The sequence below is a fragment of the Gasterosteus aculeatus genome, chromosome 4, assembly GCF_964276395.1.
Source record: "Gasterosteus aculeatus chromosome 4, fGasAcu3.hap1.1, whole genome shotgun sequence".
Classification (NCBI taxonomy): domain Eukaryota; kingdom Metazoa; phylum Chordata; class Actinopteri; order Perciformes; family Gasterosteidae; genus Gasterosteus; species Gasterosteus aculeatus.
The window spans coordinates 11,077,688-11,099,080 of NC_135691.1; the positions used below are offsets into that span (position 1 = coordinate 11,077,688).

Sequence of the window (21,393 nt, forward strand, 5' to 3'; positions counted from 1 at the left end):
GCCACTTCATTCATAAACAAATCACCCCGGCTCAGGACCGCTGAGCGGCTATCGGAGAACAACAAGCAGAACCCGACCTGCGTCTCTTCTCTTTTTGCCTTCACTTCTTTTTTTTTTTGCGCTTTTCAAACTTCCCTCTATTGCTTTTTTGTTCAACTCCCACACACGACCCCCCCCCCCCACCCCCCTGCCTCTCTCTCTTCAACCCGCTCTTCCTCTAGCTCCAGCAGGGCCGGGCCACTGGTTCCCTCCTCTGTGTGAATCTGTTAGGGAAGCGGTGTGCATGTGTGTGCGCATGTCCCCGCCTGAGAACACTTCTTTTCAAACTTGCGGCACTCTTTGGGAACGCTGGGCAGTGTGGGAGAGAGAGAGAGAGAGAGAGAGGGGGGGGGGCAGAGGAGACCCCCATGGTGCTGTGATTTGACTAAACAAACAGCCGGGCTCGGAGCGGTACCTCATCCAGCGGACTCCTGGGACGGTAGAGATTGACCTCAGACTCTGAACATCTGAGGGATCTACACATCTGAGGCCGCGGCCCCTGTAGACCACCAGCTAGACATCCCTCCTCTGATTTCAGAAGGAGGAGCGACTGCTCTCCAGAAAACTCCTCGGACAGAGAGGGAAGACCTGTCTATTCTTCTTGGATCACTCTGAAGGTAAGAGGTTTTACTGCTCTGTCGCTGTCAGGGATTTTTACTTTAGCTGAGGTGAAGACATTCAGCCCGCTGTGGCAGATTCAATTTCATGGCTGTCGGTCGGACAAGATGCACCTCATCTTTGCAACACTGCACCGATGGTCTATTTAACTTCAAATAATGTGCTTTAACAACTCAAGACAACTTCTGTTTTTGTTTTCCTGTGTGACTTTGCTGGTCACAGGTAATGAATCTCTTCTGGAGGTATTTGTTACCCACATACTTGATTGTGTACAAACGAGGAATTACAATGCGAAAGAGTGTGAGCAACCTGTTCAAACGTCAACACAGTGATGGGTTGCATCTCTGTATATAGACACCTTGTCATTCTTCACATAGCACAACTTTAACAGTGTTTATCTTCTCACCGAGAGAATACGTTCGACACAGTATCCCATGGTCTCCAACACACACACACACACACACACACACACACAGGGTTTTATAGCCCTGGCTGTTTGTATGCACTCCACTTTGTGCTTCACTGCTAAAGAGCTCGTTTATACAACGCTCTTCAGTCACCCCGAGTGAACCGGCGGTCCTCACCAACCATCCGTCTCTTTCCTCCCCTGTGAACGGCCCTCAATCGTCTTTGCGATGCTCCTTGGAGATGCTTATTGCAGAGCTGTGGGGTGTTACTGGACCTTTGGATCTCCTTTTAGTGGTAACACTGGCAGCCTAAATATGGAACTTATCCCCTTTGTGACTCTTTACTGTTCTCTGAGCCTCCCCATTTCCCTGCTTTGAAGGGCTGCTGGGAAGTTGTTGGGTTGGTTAACTGTACATCCATCCGCTTTATACAGATGACCTTTATGATAAGGGGACATCTGAATTAGCATAAGCTGTAATCAAAACAACTCTGGCATGTGTTTGGTGTCTTCTGCTCTTCTCCTCCTCCTCATCCTTCCTTTTGAAGTTTTTGATCCTCTGTGGATATTTCGGTTCAGGCATTTTCTGGTGAGCTGTCAGAACGTTGCATGCATGTCATACTTTTACCATTAACGGTATTAGACTGTATTCCACAGTTTCACCGCCAGCTGGATGTCTCCCGCTGAACATTTCACAGCACCACCTTAAGAACAGAGAGGCACTCTGACAAATCTTTGTAACGTGGATCTGTGAAACATAGTAAAGTTTAATTTGTCTCCTGACCCGTGGGGATTCCTTACCCTGTGCGCCAGGCCGCTGGTATGCACCTCAGCACAGCTCCACTCCTCTGGCCTCGACCTAATCCCTCGTCATCAGCTGTTTCCTGGCTCTCCGCATGCCATTCGCCCCTGAGAAAATGTGCTTCAAATTATGACCATGCAGAAAACATGCCGGCAGTCTGATTTGGCTCACATGTGTGGATGTGTAACAGCCTGAGCTTGGCAACGTGTTTTTGAAACACATTGATCCCATTCTGTCCTTGTGTGATTCATTGCTCGTGACATGGACACACAGCTGTTCAGCCATCGTGCCCGGAAGACCAGTGAGGCTTTGTTTACATCTGGACGAAGTATGGAGTTTGGAGTCTTTTCAGATACAGCGGCCTCTGAGTCACTTATTGGGTGATTCATAATTCATTCTTCATACTTGTGAGCTGAGCTGTTCTCTCTTTGGAGGTCCAGTGGTCTACATGGATCGAAGAGGCCCTCGCTAATAGATCATTGTGCTTTGACACTCATCATACAGCTTTAATGATCAGAACTAAGTAGTGGTGTGATACAGCATCCTGTACGGCTGCACGTCCATCTGGCCTCCCCCTCGTTCCCTCCTTCTCTCCCTCCCTCCCACTCACATAAAGCTGACAGGCAGCTGCATCTCCTCTCCAGCCAGAGGTTACGTCCACCCCTGCAGGACAACTCCGGGAGGAAGGATTTCTTTTTGAGTTGTACATGAAAATGAATTTACTCAAATAAAAGAGAGGGGAATAATGTTCCACTGCTTATACTGTAGTGGATAGAACAGTTGCAAACACAAAGCCCTTCTACTGTATGTTCACGGTGCCACTTTTCTTTAAGTTTAAAGGATTTAAATCATTTATAACTAATATTGACCTTTCAAACTTTAAGTTGAGTACCGCTCATTTAGTCGTGAATATTTCGTGTCATACAGAATTACATCAGCACCTTTTAAACTTGCCAATAAAGACGTTATTTCTAGTTTCTTTAATCCGTATGAAGAACTAAGTGCAAAAAGGACAACTTGCCAACGGTCCGTAGCCAACTGTCTCCCCCAGTTTCCAGTCCAAGTATTAAAGTAAGCCGACTGACAGCTGGCTCCAGCTTCATTTTTAGTAATTAGACATGGGAGTATTGATCTTCTCATGTATTTCACAACATTTAAAACCAAGTAGTTTTGCTTGAAATACAATATTTTTATACTCTGGCATTATTACTTTTAGACTCCTTATTTACACATATAACGTTAAAGGATATGCAACTGAATATGGAAAAATCCAGATAAGGGTTAACTAACCCTAACCCTTAAGCAGGAAGTTGCAGTCTCCACCAAATTCTTTTAAACATCGCTTAATCTCACTGGAGTTTGTGTTGTCCAACACAAACATGCTTGAATTGCCGATTCGGTGAAGTTAGACATGAGGTAGAAATAAAAAACAGCCTTTGCTTTTACAAGATACAATCATTTCACACAATGGAATATGGGGGCTTTACAAATTCATCTCATGGTTTTGTGCTATTTTTATGGAAAGTACGAACATCATTGAGCATAGAAAACAACAGCCAAGTGAGCGATTCCAGGATTGTTTTACAGCAAGTGTCAAAGATAACATAAGTTAACTCCACACGTTGGATAAATTATCACCCAGATTGATGCTTCTCTGTCCGCCCCCCTCCCCCTTTGCTCTTTCTTACAACACAATAAAGTCCAGGGAAACCAGTGGAATTCAAAGCCAGTCTGGCCTAATTGTGTTCAGCTGTTTCTGTTTCTTTCCTTCGGGGGTGCCGCAGTGAAGGCTGCAAGCGTGTGTAGGCGTCTGCCCGTTTCTCATGGGGGAACGTTGGGGGGCTCGTGCCCTCACGTGTTAGTGTGTTCGGCCGGTGCGCAGGAAGAAGGAGGGAGCGGAGTGGGAGGATGTGGCGCTGCTTATGCCAGCAAATCTATCTGATGTCCCTGTATTCCTTATGAGCAGTTTGAGCACACATATAATTACCTCTCTGTTAGTAAACCAAAGGCTTGCTGCTCAGGAAAACGGGAAAAATGAACACAACTTCAATGACTGCTTTAGTTTTTTGACATCTTAATTATTTTTCCATCATTTAGTCCTCAAGTGAGTAGAAAATTAGATCATCAAACTGAAATCAAACACTTGCCACATCAAAAGCTTTCATTGTACAACCGTCAGTTTTACCCAGAAGCCCTTTAGATCTCCCCCCCCCCGCCGCCACTACAAACAGCATTTACAACTCTGTTTGAGCGGGAGCAAACCGAAGTCCACAGTTTCCCAAACATGTGCAGCCTCAGCATGAGCAGAGTCGCTGTGTTTTGTTGAGTAAAGACTGCTCATAGTAACTGTGTCTCAATACTGAACCAAATGAAACCAGGGCGGGTTTCACAAACAGGAAGAATGACTTTTCGAATGCACCTCTCAGTCTGATATTGCAAACTCGAGATGGCTCAAGTGCAGCTTCAAGCTCTAAAGTTACAACAACTACTGAGAGATGAGATGTGAAAGATGAGATGTGAGAGATGTGAGAGATGAGAGAGATGTGAGAGATGAGATGTGAGAGATGAGATGTGGGAGATATGAGAGATGTGAAAGATGAGATGTGAGAGATGAGATGTGAGAGATGAGATGTGGGAGATATGAGAGATGTGAAAGCTGAGATGTGAGAGATGTGAGAGATGAGATGTGAGAGATGAGAGAGATGCGAGAGATGTGATGTGAGAGATGTGAGAGATGAGATGTGAGAGATGAGAGAGATGAGAGAGATGTGAGAGATGTGAGAGATGAGATGAGAGAGATGTGAGAGATGAGATGTGAGAGATGAGAGAGATGTGAGAGATGAGATGTGAGAGATGAGATGAGATGTGAGAGATGAGATGTGAGAGATGAGATGTGAGAGATGAGATGAGAGAGATGAGAGAGATGTGAGAGATGAGATGTGAGAGATGAGATGTGAGAGATGAGAGATGTGAGAGATGAGATGTGAGAGATGTGAGAGATGAGAGAGATGAGATGTGAGAGATGAGAGAGATGTGAGAGATGATATGAGATGTGAGAGATGTGAGAGATGAGAGAGATGTGAGAGATGAGATGTGAGAGATGTGATGTCTGAGAACTCACAAACTAGAAGGTTGTTGTATCTCTTTTTATATCATTAAAGATGGATTATTATGATCCAAACACAGGCTTAATTAGACTGCACAGATTTCCTGTTTACAGTAACATGTTCTGACAGCAGGTTGACAGGATGGGGGCTTTCCCAGCTGAAAGTGCCTTTTACTCATGAGTTTCGGCGTCATTACTCCATCTCTGGTAATTCACGGTACATGTGTTAACCGTGTTAGGGGACGGCGGGGTACAGGGCAGCGTGGGTCTGCTTCTGAGGGACCAGAAGGTTTTCCTCGGGGGGGTTGTTCTGTCTTGGAGGAGTGCTAAAAAAAAAAAAAAGTTTGTTTTAACTAAGACATTCCGGGTCATTGTTTTCCCACAGAGCGCGCCGGAATCTGTCAGGAAAAAACAATCACCCCTCTAAAACCAAAAAAAAGAAGAGTATTGCACGTTGATTCATTCTGCATTGCAGCTATTCTAGTGGCATGATTTAGAATAGCTCCTAATAAAGTGGCAGTAACAGACTGTCTGATGTGAGCTGTAACTGTTTGCATTGGAAAGAAGACGCCGCTAAATATGAGATGTTTGTTTTGGAGATCACAGCTTCCTGGGTCCTTCAGCAGAGTAAACATCACACTCGCTCTGCTCTCTCACTCCGTGCTTTGATGTGACTTTTCCTCTAAATTGTATTCTGTTTGGCTGCATGCTGCCTTTGTCGTCTTTTCCACTGTCTGGTGCTGTGTGCAGTCCTCTTGTGGTGTGTTGATGGTTTGTCATCCTTTGTCATTGCTCTAATTGCTCTGTTTTTGCATGTTGATTGTTTTTCTTTCTTTTTCCTTTGTTTTTGTTTTTCCCCTCATTCCTGAGTGTGACTATGCATGTTTTATGTGCAGCTTGTTATTCAAAGCAGTTTTTCTCCTTGTATAAGTGTCATTGTGTGCAGATCGTCATGGAGGCATCCCGTGTTGTCTCCATGGGTATTTGGTTAGTGTCACTGATGCATTACAGCCTTACACCCACACACCCATACAGGAAGTCAGAGCTCTCCAGCTGCACTCAGGCCTTTTGGATGTCTTTCTCTTTTCTTTTTTTTTCGGTTATAGATTACAGCCGCCCCACACCCCTTTCTTTCTCCTTCTAACTGCGACCCCCTTGGGACAAGCTTGAGCAAATAGTTGGCTGCAAGTGGGGTTCACGAAGCAGTTCCCACCTCATCCAGGAGTTCTTTATCACTGCCAGATGTTAAAATAAAACACGCAGCTACAGTATATATAGACAATCTCGGAAGTGGGATTACAGGCTGCAGTGGGGTTGCGTGGGCCGCCTGTGTCCCGCTGAGGTCCATTTTGGCATTCTTCCTCATTAGCCTGTGACACATAGAGTGTAGCAGCTTGTTTATCGAAACAAGGCAGGGTCAATCAGCCACCAGATTCCCAGCATCTGTGGGAAAAGGTCTGCAGTGGGATAGTTTATCCATCGTAGTGATTACTGCGCCACTGCTTACATAAGGACTTTTTGATTTGGACCTCCACGGTCATTGCAGGACTGGAGTGTCCCATTTCAAAGATAGCAAAGACAACAACTAACATGTGTGTTAGGAAAAGGTTTTCAGATCCTTTCATCTAAAAGATGATCCGAATGAGATTCACTTTACTCATGGATATAATAACTGTTTATTTCTGTAAATTGCCTCAACCACCACTCTGTTGTCTACTTTTGGTTTTAGTGGCCATCATCCAGCTTTAATAAGTGAGAAAGGAGTCGCTGAGATGCTGCCAAGTCTTCCTGGAAGGTTCACTGGTGTCCAGACAACAAAGGACCACAAAACAGCCATTTCTTTCTCAGATGCTTTCAAAACTTCCCATAAGTGTCTCCTTGCACCAAGACTATTACTTTTAAAGTCCTGATATTAGCATGTTCTTAAATCTGGGAGCAAATCTTGCTTATAGTGTTCATTCTCCAAACTCTGGCTCCCTTTGGCCCTCTGATCCTAGTCAGCACATCCTATTTTAAGGGTCCGATTCCTTCTCTGTTCATGGGTCAACATGGAACCTCATCGTGTTGCAGTAGCCAAACATTATTTTTCCGTCCTTTTCAAAGACTCCAAAATAATATTTGAACAGACTGAGATTCTTGTTCAGTTTTCTGCTGAATGTATATCCTGCTGCAGTTATCTAATGTTTCTCTTTGGCCGTGGCAGAAATAGCACCGGCAGCCATTTACGAAATCATGTGTTGGTCCTCGTTCTGCCAAGTACTGGCCAAGCGCATCTGGCTGTTGTCGCTCAAAAGGCTCATCCCCGACAGCGAGGCTGCTGGTTCCCATAAACTCTGATGTGTGGCTTCCTCAGTAAACGTTCCCTCCGTGCCTGTTGCTCGGGTCCACAGGGATAAGGTGAACCCTCCCCCAACCCCCCCCACCCACCCTCGGCCCCGGCGTCATCACTAGCAGGGTCCCAAGTGTATCTGCGGTCCTGGGAAAGTTGCAGAAGGGTTCTGTGGGAACGTGAACTGTACAGTGACACTGGTGACAAAGAGGGTAAGAGGGGGGGGGGGGATCTGTGTGTGTTGGGTGAAGGAGACAGTCGGGTTGAAGTGCAACGCAGCGCACGCCTGTGTGAGCAGTGAGTGTGCTTTAGCGAATGCATTATGCAACGATGTGGTCTCTCTATCTCTCTGTCTTCCGCAGCTTCACCCTTTTTTTATTGGAACCAGGAGGCGAGGGAGGAAATGCATCATTCGCGTTTTTGAAGCAACTCAAGAGATTTTCCTTCTGGGAACGGAAGTGCCAAAGGCAGTTAATTTGGAGAGACAACGCTTATCTCTGGTTTGAATAACTGGCTTTGGGTTAGTCATGGAAATTCTTGTAGCTCCTCACCAGTGTCACTGGTCTTTCTTTACTGTTTTTCTTATAAAATGATCTCTAACTTTGATACATTCTTACGCTCTTACGTGGGTGCTGCAAGGCACGTTCAGTTGATAAACAAAAAACAAACACCCCCCCTACGACTTGCACATATGAAATGTAATCTTCGAAACATTTATTACACAATGCCTGAAGATAGTCCAATTTCTTAAAATAGAGATCGTAAAAGTGGATTTCATTATTGCGGAAAGTGTTTCACAGTTTTTCCATTGCCTTTCTCCCTTATTTTGTCCTCCACCCTCGCTCTTCCCAAGCACAGCTCTTCCGCCCTCTCTCTCTTTCCCACCCTCTCCCGTACGGGCCTGTGATCCATCCTTAACAGTTTCCAGACGTCTATGTGCTGCAAAGCTTAACCCCCCCCAACCCAAACATAACAACAAACCATTCCTCCCTTCCTCCGTCTTCCCTTCTGCCTCCTTACTTGCATTGGTGGTTAATGTTTCATATGGGAGGATCAAACCAGCAAGTACTAGTGACCTTTGAGCCCAACAGCTCTTAAATAATGACAATATTACATGGGTGTACAACTTGTACAACTTGCATCCTGTCAAACTGAAGAGTACACTCCTGCGTCAGCCGCTTGTGTCAATGGCCTCATTTTCCCTTTTGTTTTCCCCAAAACCAATGAATGTCTCAGCACGGCTCCAGAATAGCTTGGATGCAGCATTGTTACCAGCGAGCGTGTTGTAAAGCTGCACACAGTGACCTGCTTGTTAGTTGGCTGGATTCTGTTGGAACAGGAACAAAAAGGGCCAAACATTGTCACTCTGTCCCGGTGCAGCGAGGCATCAAATACCTCCTGAGTGAGCTTCATCTGCACCTCCATGTGCCGGCCAGAAACACACTAAAGAGAGCAGACTGTGAACACACTAAATAATATTTGTTTCCTCTAGTACGAGTAGAACGTTTTCTTTGATTGGAAGCAGATTTTCCTGACGCGCGGGTCAGCTTCCAGCTGACGCGCGGGGGCTGAAAAAGGCAGGAATCAATCCATCATGATATGAAGCCTCCTGTGAACTGGTGGTGTCTCTTTGAGTGAACACAAACCAGCTTCTCCTGCGTTTTGTGGACAGGATGACCTGGAGAAAGGCACGACAGTTTAAAATGGGTAGATGAGGTTTAACCAGCGTTGTTATAACCTCTGTTTGCTCAGCAGAATAAAGTGCGTTGACGGCTCCCAACCATGAGGCGGGTGACGGCATCCACGCTCCATCTGACTGTCACAGTTACGGGTGAGAACTCGATTTCAATAAACAAACTAAAAATGAAAATCTATTCCACGGGTTATTTTGCAGGGAAGCGCAGAGCACGACCAAGTTTCCCTGCAGGGAAGGGGGGAGAATTGTTTTCTTTTAACAACAAATCCAAATGAAACTTAATGAGATTAAAAGGGTCATAACTTAAAAGTTAGATTTGCAGACATGACAAAGTTATGCTTATTGAGGGGCTGTATTGTGGATGCAATAATATAGTCAACGCATGAAATATCATGAATGTATATTTTTAGATTATTTATTATCCGTCCAGCTGGCGAGATAACAAAAAGACAACAGTTGAATCGATGCAATCAAACTGACCTCAGTCATTTAAACTACATCTGTCAGTGATAAGGCATCATTACCTCCTACACATCCACCACACGACTCATATCCTTCATCATTCAGAGATAGAACAGGATCTGGCGCGCGTATTGTTGATTTAACCTTTGACCTCATACCGCTGCCAGATTGCCCTCCAATCTGACCTTCTTTCTTGTTGTGCCAACGGCAGCTCTCTTCTATTTCTGCACCGAGCTGCGTTGTCTGGAGATCACCCCCGTTGATGAGGAGCTCGTCCTGGCCGAGGGTTCCTCCCTCACCCTCACCTGCTCCGGTTCAGAAGACACAAAGTGGGAGTTCAAGAGGGATGACGCGCCGCACTTCCAAGCGGAAGAACTTCAAAACGATGGTCAGAGTCACACAACCAGTGTTTTGACCTTGCACAACCTGAGCTGGAAGCACACGGGGGTGTATCAGTGCAACGATCGACACACTGGGGAAACCAAGGAGGTGGCAGTTTTTGTCCCAGGTAAGGGTTCATTTAACCAGTTTAGTGTAAAAGCTGCCTGACGGACTCACAAAGCAAAGTGACTGATTCATGTTCACTGCTAAAAAAAACAGCTGGACACACAGCACATACTCACCTGACAATAAAATGCACATGAAAGAGTTTGGAAAACAATAAGTTGGTACTCAATAATTTGCAGCTTTCAGGATAAAAGATGAAGAAGAGGTTTTAGGACTGTGCACACATCTCTGTTTGATGTAGATAATCTAACGAGTGGTGTTTCTGTCTGCAGACGCAGATGTGTGGTTCATAAAGAGCTCACATGGCATGGTGACAAAGACCAGTGAGGAGACCACCATCCCCTGTGTGGTCACCAATCCCACCATCAACGTCACCCTGTACGAGAGGGACACCGATCTGCCCATCAGGGGGCTTTATGTGCCGAGTGAGGGGTACAAGGCACGGCTGGAGGACAGGACCTACGTGTGTCGGGGAGAGCTGGACGGCGAGGTGAAAGAGTCTCAGGACTTCTACGTCTTCAGCATTGTCGGTATGTGTCCCGCTTAAAGAGTTCGGTGGGAGAAACGATTCTTCCCAAAATAAAAAGTTGCTCAGTTTAGTTTATTTTTTCAACAACTCCATGATTGATTACGCAGCTAAGGGGACGTTTCCACACATTAAACCGTCATCCACACCACCTCTTCTCCCCCCCCCCCCCCCCCCCCACCCCTTGTCCCACACACCCTCTCTCCCCCCGGCGCAGTCCCAGAGGCCATCGACGCCTACATCAATGCGTCAAAGACCATCCTGAAGCAGGGCGAACCGCTGACAGTGAACTGCACAGTGCACGGAGTGGAGCTGATCTATTTTTCCTGGGATATCCCCAACAGGGAGGTGAGTAGGAGTGGAGCCGAACAAGCGCTTTTGTTCAGCTTCCCCTCGGTGGTCACTCTCAGGCCTCATGACAGAGCTGAATAACATCAAGATGCAGAGACACACCTTCGTTTCCATCCCCCAGTGAAATTCTACTGACAGCATGAGCACGAACTTTGGGATTCATTTCCACATGGAAGTTTCAGCTTTTCAGATTTTTTGGGGCGTTTTATTGAAAATGATTTGACTTAAGGAGGCAGCTGGCTCATTTATGGACGCCTCTTTACGCAGATGTCGTTCCTCTTTCTTCCAGCTTGTTGTGGTCGAGCCACTCACAGAATTCCTACCTGGTACGACCATGCGCTCCTGCCTCGTCTTCCCTCGCGCCACGCTTGCCCACGGCGGATCCTACGCCTGCCATGTCCACGAAAGCATCCAAGACCAGACGGCCTCTGCCAGCGTTAACGTCACTGTGCTCGGTTAGGCTGTACCCACACATGCACACCAAACCAAAACAGACTGGTGCCGGACGGATTATTATTGTATTCCGCTGACAGAGAGAAGACTGCTCAATATGTAAACCTTTACAAGTCAACGTGAAAGAGGTTTCTTCTTTGGAAGGAAATGAAGACGACTCCTATTTATTTCTGTTTCAAGTGTGAAATAAACTGCTCATATTGTGCGGATAGCTTCAAAGCGACGTGGATGGGGTGGCGATGCGGCAACTCTATATTTAGACTTTTGAGAATACACACCAAGTAATCGAGGTTTCATCATGCAGAACTTCTCCTGCTTGTCTTCTCTCGACTCAACGTGTTTGGGTGTGTGAATGCTTACTCTATCTGCAGCGAGGTGTGCTATGTTTATGAACGCCCTGAATAACGGCTCCATGAAGACAGTTTAGAGCTCGCTGGACATCTCAGAGGAAAAGACACATATATCTGGCCCCAGAAGGTCACAGCGGACAGCAGCAGTACAGTAGTGTCTCTATCCGGCCATCCGGTGAAGCAACTGAAATAGAATCAGTTATATAACTGGGCTGCTAAATGATTTTATATCAACAATGGAGCACATGACTAATTGAAAGATCGCTCATGCTAAACCAATAAAACAAACATCTTGAGCAGAACATCAAGTGCCTGACATTTACATTTACAATCTCATTTTCTTTCTTCAGAGCGAGGCTTTGTCGATGTGAAGACTGCTCGGAAAAACAACATTTCAGCGAAGCTGCAGGAGAACGTGGAGTTGAGAGTGGAGATTGAAGCCTACCCGCCACCTCAGGTCCGTTGGAGCAAAGAAGGCGTCTTAATCAAGAGAGATAGAACCATCACAACCAGACGAGATCATGAGATCAGGTAAAACATTCAGCCAAACATACTAAGGTCACGGACACACCATGGAGTGATTGAGGATCTCATACAAGTTGATACATTTAGATAATTAGCTGAGGACCTCCGTCCGGGTGGCGGCCTCCGGAGGCGCCGCGCTCCCGTCAGTCATCACCAGATAAGGCCTCCGCAGAGAGAAACACAATACTCTCTGGAGGGCGGGACTCCAATCATTCATCACAGGGGAACCATAAACACAAGACCCCTGTCACAACTCACAAATCTCCTTCTGTAAAATGCCCAAAATGGCGGCAGGACCGTGTATTTTTGTGCGACACACAGCTAAAGTGAAAACATCATCCACATGATCAGCTCACAGCTGGATGAGTCAAACACCACCACGCTACTCTACTTTTACTTCTATTTACTGGATTTAAACGCAAATTTACAATTTGTCTCACTAATTTCACTTGAAATAAATCTTGAAATTAGTATCCAGACATAGTGGAAACATACTTTATTAACAGAGAGAGCGTGACTCTATGTGAAAGATAAACAGAGGCCTGTGCAGCTGTCTGTTGCATGTAAATCGAATCAAATCTTCGGCCTCTTGGCAGTCATTTTTTTATACATCCACCAATCCAATTTTTCATCCCCTTGGAAAGGATGTTAGGCAGCTCATACATTTAACGGGAAAAGGGCAGAGAATATTCATATTTGTATTTCCTCTCCTCCTACCTCAGCTACGTCACTGTGCTCACCTTGGTGAGGGTGAGGAAAGAGCAGAAGGGACGCTACACTGTTCTCGTCACAAACGGAGATGACACAAAGGAAGTGACCTTTGACCTGGAAGTGCAAGGTGAGATGCTGTTTTAAGCACCATCACAGCCTACAGGGCATTTCGAGACGCCGACGGTTTGAAAGTGCACACGAAAAACTATCAGGGCAGAATTAATATTTTTCATGATTAATGACCATTACACCGCCCAATGTGTAGTTCCCTCTCGGATTAAAGACCTTACTGACCACCACCTCCCTGGGAAAAAACATTTGGTGACCTGTGTGGCCGAGGGGGTCCCAACCCCGACCATCCAGTGGTACAGCTGTGACAGCGTGCACCAGTAAGACTCCCATTTGCCGTTGAACGCGCAACAAACACGAGATGGCCGACCACTCACAGAAAAATAATTTGACTGTGAAATTCTGTGAGTCTGCTTTGACTTCCTTTGAGTCTTTTCGCTGACGTCCGTGTCCTGCTGCAGGTTCAGCAACCAAACAGCAGTTTGGCATCCACTGGTACCGGAGGCCGGGGTGCTGAGCATCCTGACCAACGTCACCTACAGCGAGACTGGTAAAACCAGCCAGGTGCGGAGCCAGGTGACCTTCCACCAGCCGCAGCAGGTCACAGTGCGCTGCGAGACCAACAACCAAGTAGGACTCATGGACAGACGGGACGTCAAACTGGTGTCCAGCAGTAGGTGTCATGAATGAGAGTTTCCCATTTAAGTGTTGATATGAAATTAAATCCCATTTGGTTAAAAAATAATGTAAAAACATGGTGAACCAGACAAAGTCTGAAAAGTTACAGGACGAGGTTTCACTAAATAGTGAATAATGTGTGATGTGTCTAATCTTTTAGTATAAGTCAGCTTGATTTACAAAATCATTGCCGGCATGTTTGTAGGAAGAAGTTTTATGTTTATATATTTGAGGCGACTTGGTTACAACCTTCTCTTCGTCTAATGCTGTGTCATCTTGCCTGTTGCAGCGCTGTACTCCCAGGTGGCAGTATTGGCTGCTGTTTTAGCCTTAGTGGTCATCATTATCATCTCCATCATCATCCTCATTGCTCTATGGAGAAAGGTGAGACACTAAGTTACGAACTCAACCATCCATATTTTTTGTATCTTTCACTCATCTTTTGTCATCAAAAAGTGGATTCCATTCATTTTGGTGTTTCAGTTTTGCTCTTATGTGTGTGTGTGTGTGTGTGTGTGTGTGTGTTTGTCCCTGCGTCTGTTGTTAGAAACCTCGCTATGAGATCAGATGGAAGGTGATAGAGTCCGTGAGCCAGGACGGTCATGAGTACATCTACGTGGACCCCATCCACCTGCCCTACGACCTGGCTTGGGAAATGCCACGAGACAACCTGGTGCTTGGTGAGTCCTCACGAGGGGACCTGCATTTTTGTTAAAATAAACACATGTGAACTTATTGACACGTGAACGTTTTTTTTAGATGAAATGTAAAAATAGTATTTTAGAAATGAATATGATTCAATCTTTGTCTTTAATTGCTCTTGTTTTTACTAAGGTGTTGTCATGGTAACTGTAACCCAACTAAAAATGTGAGCGTGAGTTCACTCAGTTCATCTCAGACTAAAATGAGTTCAGGGGGGCGGCCGTGTTGCTGTGAGGAGTTTGGGGTGTTTGGGTCGTCTAGGCGTAGTTGAGGCTGGACTACTAAGTGATGTTTGTTAAAGTCTTCTTGGCTCTAATCCTGCCTCATTTTTAAAGCTCTTAACCTTTGGACGATGTGTTATTCGCAGTCGGTTGCTTTGCACAAACAGGAAGCTCCACGGTCAGACCTGCTCTCAAGAATCAATTATGATCCGCTCAAACCACTTAACAGAGAAATGAATTAGCGTTGATTTTTTTTAATGAACAGCGGGGACGTTGCTTCTGTTCTAGGTCCACCATGTGCCCCATTCACATTCTGTCCCACTGAGCCGCTCTTTGTGTTCCAGGTCGCACTCTTGGATCGGGAGCTTTCGGCAGGGTGGTTGAGGCGACTGCGTACGGTCTCACTCATTCCCAGTCCAGCACAAAGGTGGCTGTGAAAATGCTGAAATGTAAGACATACGATGTAAAAAGCACAGTCTAAAGCCATGAGCGTAGCTGACAGCTACTGTGCCGTATTCCTGCGAGCACAAAGAAAGCAGAAGCCTGCTGAGCTTTAGTGTGGTTGCCAGCCCGGGTCATTGAGCAGTTTGTACATTTCTCCTGTTGTCATTCTTTCACACTTTGATCCATCTCTCTCTCTCTGTCTCTCTCTCTCCATCCAGCCACAGCCAGGAGGAGTGAGACGCAGGCTTTGATGTCCGAGTTGAAGATCATGAGTCACCTGGGACCTCACCTCAACATTGTCAACTTGCTGGGAGCTTGCACCAAACACGGTGAGCTGGACTGTGCTAACACACACAATAATTAGGTCATTTTATCATAGCATTTTATATTATTACTTTATAAGTAGCTTTTTCAGGCAAAAGATTTTCTGGTGGTTTTGATGTAACTCTTTTCTTTGTTGTAAATACATTTTTTCATTAAAATATCAAAGTTTGAGTAAGTATGATTGGTGATGAAGGTGGACCATTGAAATTAACTAATTAACATGATTTTAACAAAATGTATTTCCATATAAGGTCAAATAATAATAAATAATGTATACAACGTATACAAATTAATTAACTCATTTTGATCTTGATTCAAAAAAGCTCATTTCAAAAGCTTTTATTTTTTAAAATCAAAAGAATAGGTATGTACTGCCTATAGGGAAATTAAAGTTTTGTAAACTCAAAATGTTTACCACCAATTAGGCCCCCTGTATTTGGTGACCGAGTACTGTCGCTATGGCGACCTGGTGGACTACCTGCACAGGAACAAGCACACCCTCCTGCAGTGTCAAGCAGAGAAGAACCAAGACGACGGCTGCCTCATCTCTGGAGGAAGCACTCCGCTCAGCCAGAGGAAAGGGTGAGAAGAACAAATGTATACGTATTCCTCACACTCAATTCAAGTAAAGACCCATGGGATCAAATGGAGTTTATCACAATGCATCCTTTTACACGTTGTGCATCCAGCTACGTGTCCTTTGGGAGTGAGAGCGACGGAGGATACATGGACATGAGTAAAGATGAGCCCACCATCTACGTGCCCATGCAGATGGAGCAGATGGACAACATCAAGTACGCGGACATCCAGCCTTCTTCATACGAGTCGCCGTACCAGCAGGACATCTATCAGGAACAAGGTTTGATTTGCATGTCTACTATTGATTACGCGTAAAATATTTTAAAATTCAGTTGTAAATACAACTAAGTATGAGGAAACAAGGATGAATGATATGCAGCATGATGGGAGGCCAATCACTAAGCATCCTCCTCATTGGTGTGTGAACTGTTAATCGGTAGTCTAGAAATAGTCCATTTCATGAACACATGCATTGTTTTCGCCTCGTAAATCAATGAATCCAACTTTAATTTTCTCTGGTCTTTGATCAAAAAGCACATACAAATGTTACAGTACATGAAGGGCTTGAGCTTAATTTCCGGCCATGCAGTCACAAGACAGCCGGAGTTCCCCGAGCAAGACAAGGCCTTCATTCATCAGATGTTACTCACCTTCTCCTCCTGTCTTTGTGTTCAGGTGGCAGCAGGTTGGAACTGGCCATCAGTGACTCCTCCATTCTCACCTACGACGATCTGTTGGGCTTCAGCTATCAAGTGGCCCAGGGGATGGAGTTTCTCGCCTCCAAGAATGTAGGACATGAGAAATATTGATGCATTATATTTAGATGGAGATATTTGATTCAATATAATTCTAGATTAGGTGACTGTTGTTTCAATTGAAAGGGATAGTTCCACATGTTTACCACCTGAGATCTGAAAGAGGAAACATATACCACGATCATGCCTGCAACCAGCACCTTTACAAGCCATGATTGAAGACTTTAATTCACCTTGATTGTGTTCGACCACAGTGCGTTCACCGTGACCTCGCTGCCAGGAATGTTCTGATCTGTGAGGGAAAACTGGTGAAGATCTGTGACTTTGGCCTGGCCAGAGACATCATGCATGATTCCAACTACATCTCTAAAGGCAGCGTGAGTGACAAAACCGTTATGTTTTAGAAAATACGCATTATGCAAACTCACTTTTTTATGATTTAATCTAACCAATAATAAGTTAAATTAAATGCTGCAAATATGATCATCGGCAATGGTAGCAGATAAGTGCACAATATATTATATATCTAACCTGTTTAATTGTCTAATGTCTAACTTCTTTCCTTCAGACCTTCCTGCCCCTGAAGTGGATGGCACCAGAAAGTATTTTCAATAATTTGTACACCACCCTGAGTGACGTGTGGTCATACGGCATTCTTCTTTGGGAGATTTTCACTCTAGGTCAGTCCAAACACACATATTTACACATAGTAACACAAAAGAAATACGTTAACCAAAATCCAACTGGTAAACACACAAGAGGGATTTATCTCCTTTACTTGCTTGTGTAAGTCACACAACAAAGATGTCACCTGCTTGACGCCCCAATTTCTGGTGAACTGAAAATGAAGACATAGTGACAAAAATAAAATGACAAAGCAAATTTTAAACCTCAGGTCTGATCCTGAACCTCATAAAGCACAGTCATGCTCTGAAATCAGTATTTCCTCTTAAAAAAAACGAAGAAGAAAAAAAACAGTCTTCCCAACGATTTTTGAAGCTACCATGGAAACAAAGGAGACAGTTTATTGCATCGGCAGCTAAAAACAAACTCACAATCCAACCTCTGTAAATAGATAACCAAAGATTTTCCGCGCTTCCCCATCAGAATCAGACTTTTTTCAGATATTTTTTTCTTTACAGATCAGCATCTCAATGACAGCTGGAATAATTTGGCCCAGTTCTTAAAATAAATGTGTATGACTTTAGACTTGTGATTTTTCCAGTCTTCTACTTTTTGGATCATCGCCTAACTGGAGGCGTTGTCATTCGCCGGCTATGAAAAATTGTAAAAATTCAGATGCATCTTGTGTTTGACGGACCTCGAGCTGGTGATCCACACTTTTATTAATGCAACTCCCTCTACAACGTGACCTGTGAAGCTGCGCTTACCGCTTACGGCTGGTTCAACATGCAGCTAGCAAGTTATTGTAACCAGCCGACGGTCCCACGTGATCCGTATTCATCCCTCCGTAGGCTTACAGTGTAATTTATGTTGTTAATTGTGTACACGACACAGCACGTACTTGCCCACAGTTACTTTTATATTGTCCTTGTGCCGTTATCTTTTCTGTTTATCTTTTACGGTTGACAAAAGCTAATGAAACCTTCACTGTTTGTCTGTTTATCTGTCCATCTATTTGTGTATCAAAGTTGCTGAATGTTTGAATTTCATAAAACTTGCCTGTCATCTCTGACATCCGTCCGTCTCTCACTGTATTGTCATCTATTTTTTCGCAATGTGACTTGAGTTCTTCCTGCAGGAGGAACCCCTTACCCCGACTTGCCCATGAATGAGTTGTTCTACAGCGCTCTGAAGAGAGGCTACCGGATGGCCAAACCTGCACACGCCTCCGATGAAGTGTGAGTCTCGTCGTAACCTTAAACACAGACTGCATGTCGCCTCTCCTCTAACTCAGACATGAAATTGTAGAATAAGAAATGAACTGCACGTTGTCTCGGTTGCAGTTATGACATCATGAAGAAGTGCTGGGACGAGAAGTACGAGACGAGGCCCGACTTCTCCCGTCTGGTGCACAGTGTTGGGAACATGCTGGCAGACAGCTATAAAAAGGTACATCTGCAGCTTCTGACCTGTGAGCTTGGACTTTCTCTACACCGCGTATTCTTTATCTTCAAATGGAAGAACATCTCATATCTTCACTCTGAAACCTGAAGCTTAGAAAACTTGAACTAATAATCAAACAATTTCCCCCCCTGGCAACAGAAATACAGCCAAGTCAACGACAACTTCCTGAAGAGTGACCACCCGGCAGTCGCCCGCACGAAACCCAGACTCTCCTCCCCCTTTCCGATCGCCAACCCGGCATTCGGCACTCCACCCCCACAATACGCCCCCCCGGACCCCTACAACCAGAGCGCCGGGGAGTTCAGACAGGAGGCAGACTCACAGGAAGTCATAACCTTATACAACGAATACATCATTCCCATCCCCGACCCCAAGCCGGAGGACGTTTTCCCCTTCGGGCCGTCAGAGAGTCCTGCAAGGTACGGAGCCGCTGAAAAGGATGCTGCAGATGAATGAATCAAGGATGCTTAATAAGAGCAGCGCTTTTGTTTCAGCAAACACCCACACATCCAGATGATGAGCTGAAACACAACAGCTGCATTATGGCACCAGAGATAAACAATCAAAGGAAGGCTAAATGACCGGCCCGGTGCAAAGAAATCCAGATATCTTTACATATAGAAATATAACTCATCGTAAACTTGGATATTAGATATTATTTAAAATGTATGTTTAAAGACTTTGAGAGTATCAGTGGATTCCAACCCTGTCTTTTGGATTTTGGCAGCGATTGCACCTTAGACATAGTGATTTGGTTTCGAGGTGTTTCGGTGTTGGCGAGGAGCTTTACGCAGACACATGGGGAGGATGACATGAGCACGTCAGGCAGTATATCACAAGAATAACAATTTCCAAGCGTCAGGTTTCTAATAGTAAGAAAGTAGTAATTCCTGAGAAAAGAAGAGATCAATCTGGCAGCAAACTGGTTCTAGACCAGCTGTTCGGTGCGTGTTCAAACGAGTACACAAGAACTACTCATCATTTCTCCAAAGAAAGAACCGCATTGGAAAAAGTACGGAAGAACAAAGTTTTTAAATGTTCTCAAGTGTTTTCCTTTTTTAGGTGTGACTCGTTGTTGCTGGAAGGCAGATAAAAAGAGGAAGGAGGATATCAGGATTTTGTTATAAACACTAATAAGTACAGATGGTGTTGTGTTCTCTATGACTTTAATGTGACTGAGCTCACAATGTGAAGTTGTGTTTGTCCCCCCTCAGCTCTCTGGCTCTGGAGGAGGAGACTGACTCCATGTCTCAGGACACTGCAGACACTCTCCCAGAGGAGGACCGGCTGGAGGACACCAGTGAGAGAGACGCCCTGTTGGGTTTTTCTGGGACACCCGAGGTAGAAGACAGCTTCTTGTAGCCACGTAGGAACTCTGAGGAAACGACCCTTTTTCTGGTATCTTTTTTTTTTTTTAACCCTGTGAGAAAGCGAACGTGACTAAAATAGAATGTAGCAAAATTGAAGCCGAGATGGAAAACTTTGTATTTCCACTAAGCACTCAAAATGTTTTGCCCTTCCTTTGAGTTTTGTATCAAACTTAGTACCTCTGAAACGAAATGGGAGCAACTGATGAGCCTGATCATTCAGTCATTTATCGGACAGTTGCCATATCATAAATACAGTACTCTCCTCGTAATCTGCAGAGAATCAGTTTCAAGCAATGTGTTTGTATTGTGAACAGGGACTCATGAAATATGTGCATTCCTAATTCATTTTTACACAGCTTAGTTTAGCCATACACAGAATACAGTCCAATCAAAAACAATGTGTAATAGTTCCCGTAGTGGTGGCAATTATTAACATTATATAATAGACCACAATCAGCCATGGAATGTATGGAAGTGAATTTAAACTGTTTTTTTGCATATTTTTCTTAAGGACGTGAATTACAGGCACTGTTTTACTATGAAAACTATTACTTACATTTGTGCCAGACATTTTTCTTTTTCTTGAGAATTATATAAAATCTGTCATATGTGAATTTTAAATACTTTTTTTTGCATAGTTTTAATTCATAGCTGTGTCAGATTTGCACTTTTTTTAGAAAAATGTGGGGATTCATAATGAGGATATAAATATACACTAAAACATGGATTCAGAAGTTCCACTCGTCACTTAAACGTTTTTACTTAAACATGTGGCTGTTACGGTAAATCAATTTCTGTGGTGACAGGTGACTCTCAAGGGAAGAACAATAAATACAGCGTATCACTGCCTTATCACCAGATAGCACATGAGTGTCTTTGTACAGACTGACCCATATTTGCCTCCCAGCTACGGATTGTCACTCTACTCAATAAATGTAGATATTCATATGTATAGATGTAAAACCGATGCTTTTTGTGTTCTACCGCATTGTTCAGCATTCACTCGCACAACGTTTCAACTCTCAGTGTTGTGTTATTGACAACTGTCCACCCTTTTAAACCTTCACGTTGTCATTTTCTGTTTCTGCAATTTAAAATGCACAAGATCACTGTATCACAAGCTATGGTACCAAAGCTCTTCTTAACGTTTACAAATGTATTTTTTCTATGTGCCAATTTGTATGTTGTTAATATGACAATAAATGTGTATTATAATCGTAGCACTTTAAGTGTCAGTCTTTTGTAATAATTTAACAGCTCTCCATTAGCTGCTATACTGTCT

General features: G+C 44.4%; 1 protein-coding gene across 2 annotated transcripts; it reads left to right on the forward strand.

Moving 5' to 3' along the window:
* Positions 1-260: 260 nt before the first annotated feature.
* On the forward strand, positions 261-21,331 carry pdgfrb (platelet-derived growth factor receptor, beta polypeptide). Of its 2 annotated transcripts, none has more exons than XM_078102179.1 (23): positions 261-656; positions 9,053-9,131; positions 9,670-9,966; positions 10,238-10,495; positions 10,709-10,839; positions 11,132-11,297; positions 11,996-12,176; positions 12,893-13,008; positions 13,147-13,270; positions 13,412-13,623; positions 13,918-14,012; positions 14,176-14,308; positions 14,896-15,000; positions 15,214-15,324; positions 15,745-15,901; positions 16,009-16,178; positions 16,574-16,686; positions 16,908-17,030; positions 17,222-17,333; positions 18,416-18,515; positions 18,621-18,726; positions 18,880-19,160; positions 19,956-21,331. In XM_078102179.1, the coding sequence occupies exons 2-23, from the start codon at positions 9,083-9,085 to the stop codon at positions 20,101-20,103; spliced, it is 3,288 nt and encodes a 1,095-aa protein (XP_077958305.1). In that variant the 5' UTR covers positions 261-656; positions 9,053-9,082; the 3' UTR covers positions 20,104-21,331. The 2 variants fall into 2 exon arrangements, with proteins under 2 accessions (XP_077958305.1, XP_040029482.2); XM_040173548.2 differs by having other exon boundaries at positions 9,056-9,131.
* The last annotated feature ends 62 nt before the right edge of the window (positions 21,332-21,393 follow it).

Excerpts from the sequence above, each read along its gene's own strand:
- pdgfrb (XM_078102179.1), top strand. The coding sequence starts at position 9,083 with ATGAGGCGGGTGACGGCATCCACGCTCCATCTGACTGTCACAGTTACG. Across the intron at positions 10,496-10,708 it reads CTACGTCTTCAGCATTGTCG|TCCCAGAGGCCATCGACGCC; the intron begins GTATGTGTCCCG and ends CCCCCGGCGCAG. Across the intron at positions 13,009-13,146 it reads CTTTGACCTGGAAGTGCAAG|TTCCCTCTCGGATTAAAGAC; the intron begins GTGAGATGCTGT and ends CCCAATGTGTAG.